At 40.7% G+C, this 21,936-nt stretch overlaps 1 protein-coding gene across 2 annotated transcripts in view; it reads right to left on the reverse strand.

Moving 5' to 3' along the window:
• Positions 1–14,802: 14,802 nt before the first annotated feature.
• SMS (spermine synthase) overlaps positions 14,803–21,936 on the reverse strand; it is a 46,041-nt gene continuing 38,907 nt past the window's right edge. For both annotated transcript variants that reach the window (XM_050715709.1, XM_050715706.1), the window contains exons 10-11: positions 18,237–18,352; positions 14,803–15,201 (exon numbers count right to left, since the gene is read on the reverse strand). In XM_050715709.1, coding sequence (XP_050571666.1) covers positions 15,171–15,201; positions 18,237–18,352 — 147 coding nt within the window. In that variant the 3' untranslated portion in view covers positions 14,803–15,170. The remainder of the gene's footprint in view (positions 15,202–18,236; positions 18,353–21,936) is intronic.

A 21,936-nucleotide genomic window follows, 5' to 3' on the forward strand; every position in this document is an offset into this window, starting at 1 on the left:
TTTCTGTGCTGCAGCCAACAGCAGCTGTGCTGTGGTGCAAACTGGTCCTTTATTCATGTCACAGAGACAGCTGGAAATAAATAACTCCATTGTTTTCCACTGGTACAGCCACATCATAGAAAGCCTCAATTAATGACCCCTATCCTCACAGCTGCACTCAGAGCCAATGCAGCGCCACCAGGCCTTGCAGGGCTCTGAACATTTCTGGTGGCAAACTTTTCCATAAATACCCTCCATACAATTTCAAATGTGGAGAGAGCATACTGCAAAGCAGAAAACGTTTTTCTCCTACACTTCTAACTTCCCAAATATTTTTTATCATTATTATTTTTATTCCAAGTAGGCTTAGCTTTTCTCCTTACTCCAAAAAGAACTTGTCCCTGCTGCAGCACTCTGACCAAAAGGTGCTTGTATCCAGCCCAAACAGCACCTCACCATGAAAGCCAACATCTGGGATGATTAGAGTTAAACCACTCAAGTTTGCAAGCCTTCTTAGAGCTGCTTTTGAAAAAACACTTTAATGAAAAAAATGCATATGCTCTCAAACAGAAAGGAGAACTGCTTTAGGTCTTCCGTCAATTTTTCTTCAAGAAGTGGATTGAAGTATAGCTAAACAAAACACCACTTCTCCTAGAGGCCACGTTCACACCATTATAAGTGTGTTTACAGATGGCCATCGCTTCTGCATACTCTCCTCCTCATCTGTCATTCCACGGTACAGATTAAATATGGGGCCATATCCACTGCTCATGCTAACATGGATTTTAGAAAGGCATGGTAGTTGGGAATTAAAGACGTACAAAATAATTCTAGAGCACCTCAGAACAAATTTTTGACTTTGTTCATCTGAACTGTCTGTGAATATAGGCTGTATAGCACTGAAAAAGACATTGCTGGGAAATGTGATACTTTCAATGGCCATGGCTGTAGATGCAGGGGTGTAGACAGGACATGACTCTCTATTGTTTCTTTAAAATATTGCATCAGAACTGCCAGAGCTTTAACCATTTCCTTTGCTCAGTCCAGATGTTTGGTCACACAGCCTTCAATACAAAGGTTATTTATATGAGCAGTGGAAGTAAGGAAGCCTGGCTTCCAACAAGTTTGTGCCTCATGGGTGAATCCTCAGGTGTGTAATGGGACATATATTCACCAATATTTGCAATCAAAAGAGAAGGAGAGCCACCAGACCCATATGTGGCTGCTTTCAGCATCTACCCAGAGGATAGATGGACAGGACAGACTCCCCTGTGCTGACCAAGGGCCATACTCACTCTGAGGCCTTAGTAGCAGAAACAACAGGCCTTTCTAGCTGGGAAAAAAGTTGTCAGAATTGAGGTTCTTTGAGCCCAAATCCCCTCTGTCAAATTTGTTTGGAATTGGCTGGCAAGGTCAAAGGTTACTGAGCAAGGCTGGGGGATGAAGGGTAAAGAAATTCAGGGAAAGCACAACTGCATAGGCTCTGCTCTCAGAGTAAAAGCAGCTGGCTAAAAAAACTGTTCTTCCAGACATTGCTACAACCAGTTCAGGAGCTTCCTGAAATTAGTTTTATTTTACTGTATTTTACTTAAGTGGATTCTTTTTCCTCTCCCTCATCTCAAAAGGAGATTACAATTAACTGTGCATAGTTAAAAGCCAGGAAAATCCCACATCAAATATGATGTCCTAAATCCAACATCCCATGATAATGAGACTTTGTGCCTCTTGCCCAGTGGAGGTATTCTAGCAATTTGTCTAGTCTTGTAGCAGTCTTGGTGCTACTTCATTGATTACGTCCGTGTCCAATAATGACATTCAACAGCACCTCAGCAGGGCATTTGATCAAGCTCTCGTGAAAGGGGAGGCCAAAATAGCCCCAGGTTGAAACCACCGCACAAGACCCCATGGGACAGAACCATCAAGACCAAATGTTTGTTTTCCCCAAGTCACAGAAATCCTCAAGAACAAGTTAGGAGCCAAATATAATTATCTTTACAAACCAAACTGCTATGTTCCTGACAACCCTTTCCTGAAGTTTCCAACATCTCTATTTAAAATAAAGCTTTGTGCTATTTTATTGGTGCCTTTTTTTTTTTTTTTTTACCTATTGACACAAGGCCATAAAACACAGCTTTCTCACTGCCTTATACTATTATGGATTTATATCCAAACCTGATTAAAAATAAATAAATTTTTCAGTAAAGTTTGTGGACACTCACATGGACCTTTTGCTGTATACTTCTCAAAGTTAGTGCTTGATATTTTTACTGCATTTGAAATGAAGCAGTATTAGCTTCAAGCTCATTGCAAGGCTTGGGTAGTGGATTTATCTAGGACCAAAGAAAAGCATGTGGTGGATTTCTTCTTTTGCGACTCATCTGCATACACTGGAGTAGGAAAGTAGGTGTTCTGGATTGCTGCTTTTCAAATTCTAGTATCACAACAAATTTCCATGAGGAGAGCACAGATCTGGAAGGGGCATAAGCAAAAATGTCAAGTGTTATTTCTGCTCTGAGCAGAATGACTTAGGAAAAACACTCATACCTCCATATGTAAAAGGCAAAATGGAATAGAAATTTAGCAGTAAAGCTAAAATAACAATAGAATAGGTGGTTTAAGCTCATAAGGGAATCCAAAGACTTGGGAATGTTACAGTGCTTGACACCCACAATTTTGCCATCTTAGCCTTTAGCAGCCAAAAGAAGTACAAATGCAAAATAATGAAAATTTGAAGGGAAGCTCTGACAAAGAAATGTGTTGATCTGCAGCTGCTGAGACCCTGCTCTGTTACAGGAGACAGTAGGTTGAAAAAGGCATTGGCAATACAATGTCGTTGCATTTATCTACACCGGAGATAAAAATGAAAGGCAAAGCACGATCTTAAGAGGAATCACATGTGTTTTCAGATTAATTTCATAAAACCTTCTATGGCTTGCTGTTTTTGTTTTAGCCATCTATTTTCTTCACTACTATCTGGGGATAAAAGTAACTATATGACCACATTTTTAATTACATAAAATATTGAATGGAAAACATCCTCTGTTGCATGAATCTGCAGGTACGGTAAACAATTTTAAGCTATTAAAATGTATTTTGCTCAGTATGACATAAAATATATCTTAGGGTGTCTGAAGTTCAGATGTACTTGATTACCATTTGTTCACAACTGGATGCTTGAGGAAGGCCAGATTTCTGCCACTCACTGGAAAAATGATTCACCTGCTATCACTAGACAGCCAAGCAGGTGCTGAGAAGCCACATCACAAGCATCATCCAGAACTAGCCTATATTCCTCCACTCTCACAAATAACACTGTTAGGTACGGAGAAGCACATCTGATAGACAAAGGAAATCACCCTGGCGTGCTTCACTGCAGCTCACCACCTTCCGTGCAGCCAGAGCTCACTGTGCAGTACAAAGGTGCTTGCCTGTGTAATAATCATTTCATATAGTACTCCTTCTGGGTACGGATCTAAAAACACATTGCTATTTTATTTTTGGTACCAGAAAAAAAAATAATAATAGCGTTTGTGTTTATTTAAGAACATAGCAATGTAGATCAATAGCTGATGCTGCAAGAATTGGGTGTTGGCTACACTCTTTAAAACCACCTGCTGGCTAGGAAGTGCTCCTAGTCTTTGAGTGGAACTATCATTACCATTTTTAACCTAACCTCAGAAAACAGGGCAAAATCAGTCCATTTACCTGAAATGAAGTGAGAGAGTTAAATGACTAACAGACAGAAATTTATTTGAAAGTTTTAAAGGTATGAATGTTAACAAGCAATTAAAAACAATGCACACACCCACGAAACCACAAAAGCTACATACAGAGTATTGACACAAGTTACAGATAAAGCTCTATAATTTCAATTAGGCTAGAAAAGCACATGGTTTGTGCTGGATTACCTTTCAGCTGCCCCCAAAAGTCTGAGTTATTTGAATATTCCCGAATGACAAATGGTTCGGTAGAGGTGATTAAAGAGGAAAACAATAATAAGAAAAACAAGGAACAGCTCCCTTAACAATTCCTCCCCCGTGTTTCTAAAGCAGGTACACAGTACAGTGCTACAGCCTTCATTTTGAACATTTTTCCCTCGTTCCCCACCTTCTTCTGACCTGTTTCCACCCACCCCCATCACCAGTTCCCACGCCTGCACAGCACGCAGGTCTGTCAGCACAAGCGTTTGTCTGGCAACACGATGAACCAGAGAGGTTTACTTCCAACACAGATTGATTTTTCATCCTTTCGTTTCAGCAGAGCAGCTGAAGTGAGATCAGCTCCCCATCTCCCTTTAATGTCTCTTCTGGCTCATTTTCTAATCTAAAGAAGCGCTGCAAGTCTCACAGCAGAGGAGCTAATGCAGGGTGAGAATGAAGAGGCTGGAGAGAAAATGGCTGGGACCATTCACGGAGCACAGCTAGTAGAAGAAATGCCTTCACAGCAACCCCTTCACATGAGCTGTAATCTCAAGGGAAGTGGATCTAGTAAATTTCAGAAAAAAAGTTAAAAAAAAGAAAAAAAAAGTTAGAAAATTCAGTCAAGAAAGTCTGAAATATTTTTTATTTTTGAGAACTTCTGGCCAAATAAGCTCTTTCTAGAAAGTCTGTGGCCACCCAGGCTGAGTGCCTGCTCAAAAGATGAGGCAGTTCAGGTCTCCAGATGCACGGAGTGCCTGAGCCTATTGCTTGCCATCTGGGGGCGGCAGAGACACTGTGTGTGTGAGGTGTGAGCAGGTGGACGACCTGCTCAGCCTGGTGGCAGAGCTCAAGGAGGAGGTGGAGAAGTTGAGGGCCATCAGGGAGTGTGAGTGGGAGATAGACCTGTGGGGCAACTCCCTGCAAGGCCTGAAGGAAAGGCACCAGGGTGAGACACCCCAAACAGTGGTGGACCCCCTGCCCTGCCGAGCAGAGGGAGGGGACCTAGGAGATGAGGAGGAATGGAAACAGGTCCCTGCTCAATGTCAGCAGGCAACCCCACTCCCTACCAGCCCTGCCTTCCCAGGTGCCCTTACACAACACGTTTGAGGCCCTGGAGCTTGAGAGACTGGTGGGTGAGGATGAGGTGAACAGTCTACCCAGGAGGATGCCTAAGGTGAGGAAGTCAACTCCACACCTCAGGACTGCCTCCACTAAGAAAGAAAGAAGGGTGATTGTTGTAGGTGACTCCCTTCTCAGGGGAACGGAGGGCCCTATTTGTCGATCAGACCCTACCCATAGGGAAGTCTGCTGCCTCCCTGGGGCCAGGGTCAGGGACAATGCCAGAAAGCTTCCTAACCTGGTTCACCCCTCTGACTACTATCCTCTTTTGATAGTCCAGGCTGGCAGAGATGATATTGAAGAGAGAAGCCTGAAGGCTATCAAATGGGACTTTAGGGGACTGAGACGATTAGTAGGTGGAGCGGTAGTACAGGTCGTGCTTTCCTCCATCCCTACAGTGGCAGGGAGGGGTACAGAGAGGACCAGGAAAGCCCACCTGATAAACAGGTGGCTCAGAGGCTGGTGCCAACACAGAAACTTTGGGGTTTTTGACCACTGGGTGCTTTACTCGGCACCCAGCCTACTAACTGCAGATGGATCCCACCTGTCTCTAAGGGGAAAACAGATGCTAGCCCAGGAGCTGGCAGGGCTCATTGAGAGGGCTTTAAACTAGGTAGGAAGGGGGACGGGGAGGGAATAAGGCTCGTTAGAGGTGTGCTGGGGGAACAATGTCAGGGTCTGGGGAGCAGGCAATGGCCCAGCTGAAGTGCATCTACACTAATGCACGCAGCATGGGCAACAAACAGGAGAAGCTGGAAGCCATCGTGCAGCAGGCTAGCTATGACTTGGTTGCTATCACTGAAATGTGGTGGGACCACTCCCAAGACTGGAGTGCTGCAATGACAGCCTATAGGCTCTTCAGAAGGGACAGTGCTGTGGCTCTCTATATTAGTGTTTTGATGTTGTGGAACTTGAGGCTGAGACTGGGAATGATGAGTCCCTATGGGTTAAGATCGGCAGGAAGGACAACGAGGCAAGCATCCTGGTGGGGGTCTGTTACAGACCGCCAAACCAGGATGAGGAGACGGATGAGGAATTCTACAGACAGCCGGCAAAAGTTGCGAAATCGTCAGCTCTTGTCCTCGTGGGGGACTTCAACTTCCCAGACATATCCTGGAAATGCAATACAGCTCAGAGGAAGCAGTCTAGGAGGTTTCTGGAGACCGCGGAAGATAGCTTCCTGACGCAGCTGGCTAGTGAGCCTACCAGGGGAGGTGCCCCGCTGGACCTTCTGTTCACAAACAGAGAAGGACTGGTGGGAGATGTGGTGGTCAGGAGCTGTCTTAGGCAGAGTGACCGTGAAATAGTAGAGTTCTCTATTCTTGGCGAAGTCAGGAGGGGGACCAGTAAAACTGCTGTCTTGGACTTCCAGAGGGCAGACTTTGAGCTGTTCAGGACACTGGTTGGCAGAGTCCCTTGGGAGGCAGTTCTGGAAGGCAGAGGAGTCCAGGAAGGCTGGGCACTCCACAAGAAGGAAATCTTAATAGCTCAGGAGCGGTCTGTCCCCACGTGCCCAAAGACAGGCCGGTGTGGAAGAAGACTGGCCTGGCTGAACAGAGTTGTGGCTAGAGCTTAGGAAAAAAAAGGGGGTTTATAATCTTTGGAAAAGAGGGCAGGCCACTCAGAAGGATTATAAGGATGTTGTAAGGATGTGTAGGGACAAAATTAGAAAGGCCAAAGCTCATCTGGAGCTCAATCTGGCTACTGCTGTTAAAGACAACAGAAAATGTTTTTATAAATACATTAACACGAAAAGGAAGACTAAGGATAATCTTCATCCTTTACTGGATGCAGGGGGAAACTTAGTGATGAGAGATGAGGAAAACGCTGAGGTGCTTAATGCCTTCTTTGCCTCAGTCTTTAGCAGCAAGACCAGTTGTTCTCTAGATACCCTGGTACCCTGAGCTGGTGGAAGGGGATGGGGAGCAGACTGTGGCCCTCACAATCCATGAGGAAATGGTTGGTGACCTGCTACAGCACTTAGATGTACGCAAGTCAATGGGGCCGGATGGGATCCACCCGAGGGTACTACGAGAACTGGCGGAAGAACTGGCCAAGCCGCTTTCCATCATTTATCAGCAGTCCTGGCTATCAGGGGAGGTCCCAGTCAACTGGCGGCTAGCAAATGTGACGCCCATCTACAAGAAGGTCTGGAAGGTAGACCCGGGAAACTATAGGCCTGTTAGTTTGACCTCAGTGCCAGGGAAGCTCATGGAGCAGATTATCTTGAGTGTCATCACGCGGCACTTGCAGGGCAAGCAGGCGATCAGGCCCAGTCAGCATGGGTTTATGAAAGGCAGGTCCTGCTTGACGAACCTGATCTCCTTCTATGACAAAGTGACGCGCTTGGTGGATGAGGGAAAGGCTGTGGATGTGGTCTACCTTGACTTCAGTAAGGCTTTTGACACCATTTCCCACAGCATTCTCCTCAAGAAACTGGCTGCTCTTGGCTTGGACTGGCATATACTTTGTTGGGTGTCCTGGTTTCAGGTAGGACAGAGTTAATTTTCCTCCTAGTAGCTGGCAGGGTGCTTTGTTTTGGATTAGAATGAGAAGAGCGCTGATAACATGCTGCTGTTTTAATTGTTGTAGAGCAGTGCTTACACCAAGCCAAGGACTTTTCAGCTTCTCGCTCTGTCCTGCTAGCGAGCAGGCTGGGGATGCAGCAGGAGCTGGGAGGGGACAGACCCAGGACAGCTGACCCAAACTGGCCAAAGGGGTATTCCATACCATCTGATGTCATGCTGAACAATATATAGGGGTGGCTAGCCGGGGTGGGGGGCCGGCTGCTCGGGGATAGGCTGGGCATCGGTCAACAGGTGGTGAGCAATTGCATTGTGCATCACTTATTTCATACACATTATTACTATTAATACTATTATTATTATTATTATTGTTATTATTTTTCCTGTCTTAATAAACTGTCTTTATCTCAACTCACAGGCTTCACTTTCCCCGTTTCTCTCCCCCATCCCAGAGAGGGAGGGGGGAGGGTGAGCGAACGGCTGTGTGGTGTTTGGCTGCCAGCCGGGCTAAACCACAACAGTTGGGTTAGAAACTGGCTGGGTAGCCAGGCCCAAAGAGTCATGGTGAATGGCATTAAATCCAGTTGCAGGCCAGGCACTAGTGGAGTCCCCCAGGGCTCAGTACTAGGGCCAGTTCTCTTTAATATCTTTATCGATGATCTGGATGAGGGAATCGAGTACACCCTCAGTAAGTTTGCAGACGACACCAAGTTAGGCGCACGTGTTGATCTGCTTGAGGGTAGGAAGGCTCTGCAGGAGGATCTGCATAGGCTGGACTGATGGGCTGAGGCCAACTGTATGAAGTTCAACAAGGCCAAGTGCTGGGTCCTGCACCTGGGACACAACAACCCCAAGCAGCGCTGCAGGCTGGGAGATGAGTGGTTGGAAAGCTGCCTGGCAGAGAAGGACCTGGGAGTATTGGTTGATAGCTAAATACGAGCCAGCAGTGTGCTCAGGTGGCCAAGGAGGCCAACAGCATCCTGGCTTGTATAAGAAACAGTGTGGCCAGCACGGCTAGGGAAGTGATTGTCCCGCTTTACAGGAGACCACCTTCTGTACCCATGCAATCCACCCAACACCTAGAAGGGAGGCTTCTGGGTAAGCACAGCACCTCAAAGTTGTGGTAGTCCAATTTACCAAGTGCTCCTAGACTACTCTGGTCTTGCTGCCCAAACAGCACGCAAACGGCACCCACAGCAAGCAAAGCATGTGGTCTGTGCTTAAAAGGGACTGGGCCCAGCTGCATGCACACAGGCTGGGGACGGACAGGCACAGTGACAATCCCTTCTACATGCTGGTGGCTTTGGGTCGTACTCAGAGGCAAGCTCCCACGTCTCACGTACAATCAGGGCTCTACACCAGCAGCAAGGCACCTCTACAGTCAGCCTACTTTTTGTCAGAATATCAAAGGGGAGTGCTGGAATATGGTGCTACCACACAATGGTTGGCACTATCAGACATGCAAGCGACAGCCTGAAGTTTTGACAGTCAGTGTACATGTGAGGATGAGCAAGTTGCTTGATATCCCTGAGTGCACCCCACCTCCTGTGCACGCTACGATTATGGCCTAGCGTGGGTCAGCCTTCTGCTTCTGAGGCACCTTCAGCAGTCCCTGGCCTACACTCCATACAATGTCTGAACAACAGAAAAGCACCAACAATGGCAGCACAGGATCATGCTGCCTGTGCATTACAACCATCAGCTCTCCAGGAAATGTGGATGTCTTCCCTGAGCTCATGTAGCTGCTGAGGCAAAGCCCCAGATGAGACAGATGGTAAGCATGGCAAGTGCCCCCGAAGCTCACGACCAGCAGATCTGCAGACACTGCTGGTGCTGGATGCAGCAGCACCTGCTGGCTGCAGCTGCATGTTAGCTATATGGCCACAAGCTACCCATTCGGTGTTTGTCATTTTATTTATTCTGCTTATGTGGCAGCATGTTGGAGCTAGATTGGCTCTGCTTTCTTTAACACTGCCTAATCTTGACTGCAGTCTTAAGCACGCTCAGCCATTTCTTCTTTTCACATAGCCAGAGGTGTTACCAGCCACCACACAGGTAAAGGCACAAAGGACTTCACTACATAGGACAAGATCAGGAAAAAAAAAAAAAAAAAAAAGGAAAAAGTAGACTAGAGATACATTTTAAGTATAACTTCTTAAGGCACAGGACTGTCTCAAAACCAACTACAGAAGCTGAGCAGATATCTTCCCTTTCCCTAGTATTTAACTGTTATGTATATACTAAGAACATTTTAAAGGCAGCACGAACTTTTTTTTTAAACACAATACAGGTAAAATCTTCAAAAAGGATGTTATCCTCTTATTTTAACACACATTCCTTTAATTATTCTCTCAGTCTTCACTGGTGTTTTTTAAACAATGAAGCAACAAAAACTTGTTACCTGTCAAATTTGTTTGCAGTCCTCCTTTCACCCCAAATAACTAACCAATGGCTGTAAAACATCATCAAAAATACACAGGCGTTACAAGAGAAGCCGATCATTAGGAAGTAATTTCCCAGGATGCGAAGCTGAGAGCAGAACCTGGACAAGGCATGGAACAATATATATATATATATATATATATATATATATATATATTTAAACAAGCAGAATCACTAGTTTTGATAATTAACTGAAGAATAAAGTTAAATAGGGAAATGTTAGATAACATTAGCAGCTACCAAAACCAAAAAAGCTTCACAGAGCTGTATATACTCAGCATTGTTAGTCTCATCTGCTATAACTATTGTTTTAAAATCCCACTGATGCTTATCTTTGTATATACAAAGATTACTCAGACACTAAGATCTTTCTATTATACATCAATAAAATACTTTTGTCTTTGGGTCTTTCAAAGTAAACCGTACTAATAGTGCTCCACAGGCAATATGGCACAATCTGCTGTGCATTTGTTACTGAGGTCATTAAACTTATTATCATTTCAAATAACGTACAATGAAGTTGTCATGGCACTTTGAAGTCGGAAGAAAAACCCTGTAATTGTGGTAGCAGCGTTTTTTGTTTTATTTTTGTTTCTTTTCATACCATTACTGGTTCAGATTGGTTTTCCCAATTCCACAAGCTAAATCAGCAGAGATGCCACTGGTAAGCTTCTACCTCCCACACTCATGACGACAACCCATGACAGTTAAATCCCACAGTTCCCTTTCCTTCGGGCTTCATTAATTTTGTATTTATTTGCTTGGGTAATTAGTCCACAGTGAACGCTCCCTTATTCTGAGTAGTTAGTTTCCTTTTGATCACCATTCCATTTCCAACAGTATTATTCTCTTTCTCCCAGAGTACTTAGGAGCCACCTTGTAATCATTCCTTAGTAGAAATAAAATATAAAAACAAAGAAATAAACCACATTCCACATTTCAAATCTCTCTTCCTTCTTTCTCTGATACTTACAGAGGATAGACTAGGCAGTGCGACTGGCACATGTGCTCCCCAGCCCCCTGCCGTATCTTGGCCTGTCCTGTTTCTGGTTCCTTCTTCTCGCTAACTACCCCAACCACTTTCCATCTTACCTGCTCTTGCTCCTGCATCCTTTCTTCCCTTGACATAACCATTTCTGCAACACTGCACAGGCATACTTCTTATCACGCTTCCAGTTACAAAGCACATTTTGCCCTTTTTCCTCCCTTTCTACTTTCTCCATTTCTTTCTCTGAAGCTCAAGTTCACTGAAATCCTAAAGCAAAGATTAACTGTTCCACATTTCAAAAAGGCACCCCTATATCGCTGTGCTATTAATCACTCATGCACTCAATTCTGTTGCTGCTAATTCTCTCCCTTGCTCCTTAGGCATTTCCTTTAACAATTCCAACTACCCTTTTTTTCCTCTGTAGGTAAGGTTTGTCAACCTCTTCCCATTACCCTCAGGCAACATCACATTGCATCTCCTGTTCTTAAAATAAGAAACTGAGTGCTCTTCTCCCTCTCACTTGTCCTAATGCCTTATTCCTTCTAGAGAGCTGTCAACACCTCAAACCCTAAATGGTAAAAATAAAAAAGCAAGAGACACCTAACCATCTTCCCTGTTGTGTGTGTAGGCACCCTAAAATGACTCTTTATCCTATCCTCAAAGTCTGTACGTGAGACTTTTTAAGAAAAAGTTACTTCTTCCCCTTTTTCCTAACTACCAAGCTATTTGGTACTGCTGTAATTAAGACAGATGTAAATATTTCTCCTTCCCAGTTAGATGGAATTTATGTATATTTCTCTACGATCTTTATTTGAAGTCACTTTGTCTGACATTATTAATCTTTTTGAATCACACCCCAAAGTAACTTCAATCTGCCTTCAATCTGCCCATCCTGTTCATGCCCTTCTCTCCCTTCCTAATCCTCCGTTCCAAAGCTTGCACCATTCCTCACATCTCCTTTCTTACCAACCTGTCTTTGCTTTGTGCCACACAATACATCGAGCTGCCACCCAAAGCCAACTTGACACTTCAGTAGAAAAACTAAGGAGCATATTACAGACCTCCAAAGAATTCACATCTACAGTATTCCACAATAAAATTAAGTTCTTCTAGTCAAAGATTACTGAAGTCTCAAGTGATCTTCCCCACTGCAAACAACACTGTGCATACTACAGAGAATCTTATCTGAACATATATTATGTGGAAAACAAATGAATTTATTAATCTGTGAGAGACAGAAAAGATACTCAATAAAAGGACCAGTAAGAACCTTTATGTTTGTTAGGTGACAAATGGAGAAGAAAAGGAGGTACAATGGGAAGCATCATACCCATTAACTCTGCCATTTTAACACTAAATCTACAATGTATTTAAGAATTCACACGCAAGGAATAATAGTGTAACTTTATTTTAACACGTGCGCTGCACTGATGCAGTAGATACAATGCCAGAAGGTCTTCTCTTTGCACAAACTACTATCAATCGATTTCTAAATATTTAAATTACATTCCAGGTGGAAGCAGCATTTAGTGCAAAGAACGATTAAGAAAACCCTAATGTTAACTGTATCTTGGGAAATGTTTGCATACACAGGTGCAGCAATCACAGCTGTTTTCTAACTGGCCTTAAACATGGAAAACTGATCAGCTATTGCAGTTTGCATTTGAAAATTTGAACACAAAGCAATTTGTTTTCCTTAAAAAAAAAAAACACTGCTGCAACAAATAGACTGACAGTGTGTACATACTTGTTCAGAATCAATTCAGCAACTTAAAAAAAATTAAAAAAAAAATATAACGTTCAGGGTTTGCTGAATTGCTTTATACTACTTCTATCACTTTTAAAGTCCTACATTAAAAAGTTAACACAAAGAAACAAAAGAATCCTCCAAGCCTCTTTTTATACTTTATCGGTTGAAAAGGAAAGATTTGCAAGCACTGCTGCCTCTGCCAACACTTAACTCAGGTCCCCTGGTCATTCCACATTACAGAACAGCCCTGCACACCCAGCACCTCTGTATTCAGGCAGCATTGATGCTGAAGTGCCAGCCATGGTACAGCAAGCCAGCAAGAGTATTAAATCATCTTCCAGTTCACAAGTTTCTTTGCTAAAAACAACCACCCCCACGTGTTGTGACTGACTTCTAGATCTATCAAGTTTGCTCAGGAAAACATATGCTGTGAGCCCCATCTTACGAATGCCTGTGTGCTTAATACCACCTACACTGTAATCATACTAAGGATCAACGGGAATATTCATGCTTGCGAAGTTAAGGGTACACATAACTGCTTGTAAGACATCTGCATTTGTTTGCACCTGTAAAATATACCAATTGTGGTCCTGTATCACAAATGATGGGTTACTATTAGGTCATAGGCAATATCAAGGTATTTTCTGGGATGGATACAATAGGGCTAAAACATTTAAGGAAATGCAAGACACTTTTCTCCGCCCCTGTTCAGAAGGAGGCTCTGCTCTGTACACAGGGATACATGGGCTGTAGGCCATGGAAGAACTGTGTCCCATGTGTATCGAGGAATCAGCAGTAACAGGAATCACTTTAAGCCATAAGAGGGAAGAACACTTCTCTTTGACTCTCCAAACTAAAAGCAGTTTAACAGCACAACCGTACATATAAAAATAATTATACTCCAAATGAAGGGCAAATTTTTACAAGTTTTCCATTATCATTCAAATTCTATATAGGTTACTGAGAATTCATCAACAGTTTATGTACATGGGACACGTAAAACTCTTCTTTATGTATGGTTTAAGAATACAGATCTTAGGAGTGTATTTTTTTTCATTAACACTTAATATTTTGGTTCTGTGGGAGGAAAAATAAATCAACTCCCTACAACAAAACAAAGAAAATGTGAAGACTAAGTGTTGAAGGAAAAAAAAAACCACATCATTGTGGTTCAGGATTAGTGTTTTGGGATAGTGCACTTTTTATTCTATCTTGGTAATGTACAGAAGCATACAGAGCAGTTATATCCTTCCTACCTCCTCTGATGTGAAATCTTTTAAATGTTAAAACAAAGTTTTAGTCAGTACATAAGCACATTCTTACAAAAATATAGCTTTTCAGACAACACGATAAACAGTTTAAGAAAAATGTTTTCTCTTTCAGAACAAAACTACAATGTAACCTAGCTTCCACTGATAATTAAATTGCAAGTGGTAATTCAGCAAGAACCTGACACAACATGGTCAGTCTAGACCAATACAACCAGGCCATACCCTACTGAAGTATGCCTATTTGCCCCAAAACATTCAAGAAATACTGGTGCACATGAATCTAGAACACATCCACATTTCTGTTCCCTGTTAAACAACCTTTCCTTCTTCAAGAACCTAGTGCTTACGAAAACCCAGCTTTAATTTCCATGCTGAAAGAGTTCAAAGTACCTCTATAAACTACGGTTAAATCCACATCAAAATCTCAAAATCTAAGTAATCAATAGGGTAGCAGCTAAAGATGTCCATGAGGTGAAAGGTCAAAGACTCTTTTCTCCTGTGGAAGAGATTACAGGAATATCATGAATGATTGAAACTACAGTAAATAAAATTTAAAATTAGTTTTCTTCCCTTTGCAGTGAAGAATCTGTTGTAGCCTTTCAGAAGTTGTTTTTGTTTTTCCTCCACCCCCCTCCACTTTTTTTTTTTTTTTTTTTAAGTTATGCCCATCTTCTGTATATGGAAGCACTGCAGCGTTCAATTTTAAGTATCAAAGAAAAAACTCCATCCTTGAAAAGCACCATCAATTAAAAAAAATCTGGCGGAAAACAATCAAACAAACAAAAACTCCATGGACCACCCTCAGGGATGAAATACTCAAGATGTCTTTTTTAATCAGTTTGTGAAGATCTACAAAAACTAAAAAGGATCACATTCTAAAGGTTCAGTGCATTCAGCAGCTATATAGTTTTGCTGCTTACTCATCTTTAAGTTGACTTTCAAAAATAACACCCTAGCTCATCAAAATATACATTTTCCATTTGCTTTTAAATTAAAATAATAATAAAAAACATTTAAAGAATTCACGACCAATAGCATGACTAAGTTTCAGGATCATCTACAGCATATAATTTAAAGGTTCAAGATGCCAATATGCAGCACGTGGCAGGCCTATATGCTCCATGCAGCATGTACATTTAGGATAATCTTGAATAATCTTGATGTTCAGACTTCAGTTTATTTCTTCCAAATACTGTAGAATACCCACCTGGAGAAAATGAGCAGTCAAGGAAAAAAAAGTAGGTAGTACATAGTTAAAGTGGAAGTAATTCTTTTCACTTGTACTTCAATTCTGAAAACTTCCCATAGCTCATAAAGATGGGGTAGGCAAAAATCTCAAAAGTGAAATCTCCCTGGATCCTCTTCTTTGCTCATCAGTTTAAAAGAGCACCCCATTTCCACCAAAACTGAAATCCTTTGCAAACCCGTGTTTCCTAATCCCTGCTTCAGATTTTCAGGCTGCACATTCTGCATTGCAACCACTGAACAAACTACAGAATTACTTCGGGAAGAACAATTAAAACTCCAGCTCTTCAATCAGGAGTTCACCAAGCTGGGATACCTCTTGCTCATTTTCTTGATAGCAATCGTGAATAGGAAAGTGACATCCAGCTGACAAATTTGTGAGGCCCTAACACTGACAAGATCAAGCACACCAGTAATACTGAGATGTTCAATAGCTGAACACGAGGTGTCCGAGTATCTTACTGGGCAATCATTTAACTGTCTACTGGATCTTGAATGCCTCAACAGGGGTTCTGCTGAATGCTCACTTGAACAGATGAATCTAAATTTTGGCTAGGTTTTTCCTCTATAAGCTTCTATGGTGTTGGCTTCAAATACTTTTCAAAAAGCAGAACTTCATCACCCAGACTGAGCTAGAAGCAATCACCACAGAGCAACCAGCAGCTGTGTGAGTACTCTTTGCTACTCCTCCAGTGGCAGACAGACCCAGCTTCAGCAGGGGTCAGAGCTACATAATTCTAGCAGCTTCAAAGGAGCAGACAGGATGATGAGACATGGACATCACCTTTTTTAGAGCTACAGCATCTGCTGCAGAGTAAGTCACAGTTTTCTGGAATTTAAAACTTAGCATAACCAAAATAAACTCACATAAAGATATATGTTCTTCTGTTTACACAGTGAGGTGTCACATGCTCCAGATGGGAGCCTGCATGTTCATCGTAGTGTCCTGGTGGAGACCTCAGGGACAAATATGCTTTCCTTAAAATGGAGAGTTGACTTTTATGTCAATAGCTACTTGAATTTCAGATGAACCCCAAAACAACAGTAGTAAATACCAGAAATTCAAGCAGCTGTTACACACAGCTACTATTCTGGAAGTAGGGAAAACAAGCAACAATAAAATATGATAACCTTGCTTTAGCATTTTGGCTGCATTCAGGTACCCATAAAGCTAACTTTTGGTCAGATTATGAAAATGAGCATTTGCATAAGTCAAAAGACTCATATAATTGCTCAAGAGATTTCAGGCACTAAATGAACATCACACAGGTCACTTTCTGAAGAAAGAAATAAAACCCTTATTTTTTAATTGGTTCTAGTAATTCTACTGTAAACTACCACATTTCCGTCATCCGTGAAATATCACACAGGTATAATCTTCTATTGAGACTCATCCTTTCTATTTCGAAATCTAAGTTTCAAAAAAGGTGATAACCTGTACTCAAAATGCAGATAAAGGGATATCAGAAGTCCAAAAGCAAATTTATAGTCAGAGTTGAGTGTGTGTATTTTATATATATATATATATATATATATATATATATTTAAATATGTATCTTCCTTTGGGCTAATCTGAAATCATTAAATTACTTTTTCTAATATTCTTGTATCTACACTGCTATATCATCAGGTTCTTAATTCAGTCAGAAAAAGCAAACTAAAAGAGCCTGCCTCATTTCTCAAAGAACCATTCACTTTCAAGCTGGTATACCTATTTAATGGTCAGTTGTTTTTTTTTTTCTGATAAAAATATTTCTTGTCTGTGAGCTTACATACTAGAAGTAAGTGCATTTTTCAAAGGAACGAAGTACTATTTTCTACTTAATTCATTTACAGGCACTTTGCATATTTAAGGCCTGCAGTTGTGAAGGCAAAAGGATCTTAAACAATTTATCTGAGGTTGTAAACTACAAGGGTAAGTATCTTCATATATGGTTTATTTCACTGTTTCCTTTTTGTCTTGAAAATGTTAAGGTCAAATCTGAGTTTCACTGGAGACATGAAAATAATGAGAAACAGGAGCTTGTTACAGTCAGTATGGTGTCCAGAACAGCAAGCTACAGTATTAAACAGTATTGAGATTTGAGACAGAGAAGGAAGGCAAAATGAACACATGAAATAGAAGAAAGGCTGTGGCAGAGTTTCACTGACTTAATATATTATGAATAAGCAGATCCTGGAAAGACTTCTGTATCAGAAAATGGACAGCCACAACAGGCATTACTCCACAGAAGTATTTCCTGGGAGATCACAAACAAGTGGTGTGTAAGACCCAAAGCAAACGGAAACAGAAGAGGGCAGATCAAAATGCCCCTCTAGAGCTCGTGGCTTGAAGCCGTAACTTCCAGTTCCTTGTATAACTTGCCTGTCACCACAAAATGAAGAATTTCTGAAGAGTTATTTTTAGGAACGAGGATGTTGCAGAGAAATGTGCATACCTCCCTCCCCCCACTTGGAATATTTTTTCAATATCATTAATTAATAATGGTTGTTGGGAATCTGTTTTTTTCTATTAAAATTACTTTGAGATATATATTTGGTGTCAGTTTGTTATGGGTTTTGCACAGAGTTGGGGAAAAGAGGGGAAGAGATGGGTGGGTTTTTTTTGTTGTCGTTTTGGTTTGGTTTTGTGAGGAAAACCAAAACGAAACAATAGTCTCATCAGAACTCCCATGCAGCATTACCCTCATCATACAGTTTACTCTACACTGCATAAGCAATATACTCGGCAACACTCCAAAACATGAAGAAAAACATAGCCTGCTCTTCAAAGGTGCTGATCATTTCACTACCTGTGAATTTATGGCATCTTTAAAATAAAATTCCTGCAACTATCTTCAAAAATAAAACTGCCGTTTTTTCATAGCAAATGAACTATATTAATAGTGTTTAAGTTAGAAGTGCTTTCTTGCATTCAAATTCATTACCTCCAAGCAGGCTAGGCTTGCTCAATTTACTAAAACACACTCTCTACACTTTTTTAGTCTTTAAGGATACAATTCCATGTAGGAGGGAACGCACACGATCTCTTTTGAAAACTCCACAGGACAATAAAGCCTGCTAAGCTGTTCTTCATAAAGAGTCAAGGCATCGGTCAGATTGATACAGTTTCCCTAAAGAAAAAAGAAAAGTCCTTGTTATAATAAAAGAAGCAAAATTGCAGATGAACGTATAAGCTGACGTCAATGCAAGGCTCCCATATACTTCAAAACATGCGGTTCTTAACATTTAATATTTACAAGGCGGATATTGAACATCTTGTCTTCATTCTGCATACAGCAAACAACAATTTGTAACTTTTCAAGAAAGAATAAATATAGAGGGGATTATCTACATTCTCATTAGCAGAAGTAACCATTACAATAGGACTTCCAATTAAAGTAGACCACCGTGTGTTGTTTACCTTTAACATCTACTCAATAACCATTTTCTTTGTGATCGCTTAAATGTATCCGTAAACAGTATTACAACATCCAGATTTTCTCAATTATTTAACATTGCCTAGGTCTTAAAACATTAAAAGGCAGTATAAAATCCCATAATCTATTCATTTTAAACCAATTCTTCCAAAGAGCAGTATGACAAAACAAATCAAATTGTGCAGAAGTTCTGTGGCTGTAGGTCACAGTCTTGAAGCTGCTGCGTATCACTCCTGAAACAGAACTGCTTCCTGTAATTTTTTTTCTTGGACCCACATAATATCTCATGTAAGAAAATATCAGTAATACCCTTTTCTGACCAAAACAAAAACTAGTGCTTATGTGATTTTCTCTAACAGTGCAAGAGCAACTATGAAATATCAGAAACACCAAAGTCACAGCATTCCTTCCCAGACAGATGAATAAATATTATGTAAACAAATCAGATAATACTTGGAATACAAATACATCTCAAGGATTACAAATGGCAAGGAACAGGAAAAAAAAAATCTCCTGGTTATAAGCACAAACTTGACCAAGGCTTAGTGTTAATAAGCAAGTCATGACAACATTTAGCTGTAATGCTGATACAGAAAAAGATCACATTTAATCAGAGGTGTGATTATCCATACCCAGAATGGAGTTGAAGATTTAGAGCTAAGAGTGAGTCCACAGAACACCAACAGACTGAACAAACACACACTAGACAAAGTAATAACGCAGTCGTGCAAATTTTATAAAGTCTTCTTGTTGAGTTTCTTGCCTCCCCTCCAAAACCCAAGTACTAGAATCTGTACTTGAGCCTTTTAATTCGAGAGCACATAGCAGCAGAGAGAATTATTATTTAAGCATTATGATTCACTGAAAGTTGGCTGAACATATGAACTGAATATCTAAACACACACATATATATGATGACTTTGTCTCTCTTACAGCCACAGCTTATTCAATATTTCAAGACCTGTAACTCAAAACAAAGGTCAAGTTCTCTTAGGATCCCAGGAACAAAGGATTCATTCAACACTTTCAAAATACTCGCACCTCACACGCATAAGTCACTCTGCTAACACACTGCAAAACTTAGCTCCAAGAGATCGGTCTGTAAGAAATCTGCATTTTACTGTTTAACTTCTGTTTCTCAGTGCTCCCAGATGTTTAAAAACGGTCCTAAAATAATTAAGTGCACACAAACACAACTGGAAGTTAATTCTCGTGAAGTGAGGAACTCACTTAAGTTTGATGAACAAACACACATGCTCTTATAAATGGGGCAGAGGCTGAAACAAGACAAGATCTTATTAAAACCAATATGCCTCAACAGGTCCCATCAACATTGTTCTTTTACATATAACAACATCGGATGATAGCCAGAAATAAAGCATGTAATGCGCATTTTGACTTTGGGATTTAAACTGTTTTTTCTACTTCTTTGCTTGTAGTATTATTTTTCACTATGATGTATTTAAACTTTCATACTTTCAGAATAAATGAAAAGACACTATCTCACTGTTCTTTCTCTGAATTTTTTTTCAGCATGCTCAAATTTTCACAAGTGGAAAAAGAAAACGTAAGATTAAAAAAATACTATGCATAGTGTTTTTTTAAGAAAATATATTCTTGCAAGTTCTCTTTCAAAAAGCTTGCATAAAATAAGTTTTTAATTACAATTTTGACCATAAGTATGGGCATGACGTGCCACGTGGTTATTTGGTAAAGGAAGATGGCACGCTTTTGCTTTATAACACTTGGTTTTGGACAGGTTCAATGATCTCCATAAGGTTTCAGAAAACAGAAGAGATTTGTAAAAAGGTAAGATTTGAGCACTAACTCAGCACAACTGCTCAAAGCACAACAGACTACTGAAACGCTTATTTAGTAACCTATTATTATCCAGGGGACTGCAGCAGTTATTTCGTTCAGCCGCCCTTTACAAACATATAATTTTGTTTCAACACCAGACTGAATGGAAAAGAAAGGAAAAAAAAACAACCTGCGTGTGCAATTTGAGTCATAAATAGAAAATACTGCTAGGTAATTTATGGAGCATACCACCATTATGGAGGAAGTTTAATAGGATACACAATGAGATATAAGTATCTATACTGAGTTTCCCAGCCTGCTGTTTCAGTATTTCATCCTTTCTCCCTTCTTCAGCATCAGACAAATCACTGCAAACAGTGTGACAAACAAATTACAGGAACAATGAAACTTGCCAATAAGCAGTTTTTACTTTTTCAAACCCAATTCCCAAATTCCCAATCTCCTCATAAAGATCTTACATAAAGTTAATGACACCTTAACCTGTCCTTCAGAACACACACCACAGGACAATGTAACTCTGCAGAGTCACTTTTTTTTTTTGTAATTATTCAAATTTAACTCTACAAAAAGCTATAAAAATTCCAAAAAATAAAGCCTATAAAACTTAGATTAGCTTATTTCAGTAATGAGAAAAAGTATCAAAAAAAATCACCATTATTAACACCTTTCAACTAAGGCCACAGTTTTAAGATCAGTGTAAATCACATTTAGATGGTCTTGCGTCACTAAAACATGACACAGGGAACCATGCCCAGAATGCAACACAGTGATCAGTCAGATAACCCGCAAAGTTCCCTGCATAACAAAAATAGTTACCTGGTAGAGGAATGCATTTTGTGTTCTAAACAGCCACTACATACTCAAATAATAACTAATACTGACCAGTGTTCAAAGAAATTCAAAACTGATGAGTCCCCAAATATTCTTTTTTAAATGGAGATGAGCAAAATCAAACTTCTTCCTCCCACACTGTTCAGTCCATTTTCAACATATGGAAAAAAAATACCAAATTCCTCTCCCTGCCCCCCTGGTTAATCTTTGTTCCATATCAGACAATTTGACAGAGAAGAAATGGGGGAATGCTAGTGTTGTTGCTTTTTTTTTTTTTTAATCCTTAACAAGTATCCCTTTGACACTGAAGTATTTGAGGTAGTTTTAAACATTGAGATTAACGGATCTCATTAACTTGCTCATGACTGATGATTCCTAAACTGTTTCACAGTCTTTGCATTCAGAGTCTGCTCAATGCTTGTACACATTTTGACAGCTCGTGTCTGTCTCCCAATACCAAATTATTCTTCGCTTTCACAAGGCATAAATTCTGGAGCACAATGGTTTTAGTTTGAGTTTCTACAACACAACACAAAACAATTTAAATAACAAATACATTGCTGGGCAGACAATAAAAAACGATTCCTTAAAATAATTAGCCCTATTAATTCCAGTTAACCTTAAAA

Source organism: Cygnus atratus, chromosome 1 (assembly GCF_013377495.2).
Source record: "Cygnus atratus isolate AKBS03 ecotype Queensland, Australia chromosome 1, CAtr_DNAZoo_HiC_assembly, whole genome shotgun sequence".
In the NCBI taxonomy this organism is placed as follows: Eukaryota; Metazoa; Chordata; class Aves; order Anseriformes; family Anatidae; genus Cygnus; species Cygnus atratus.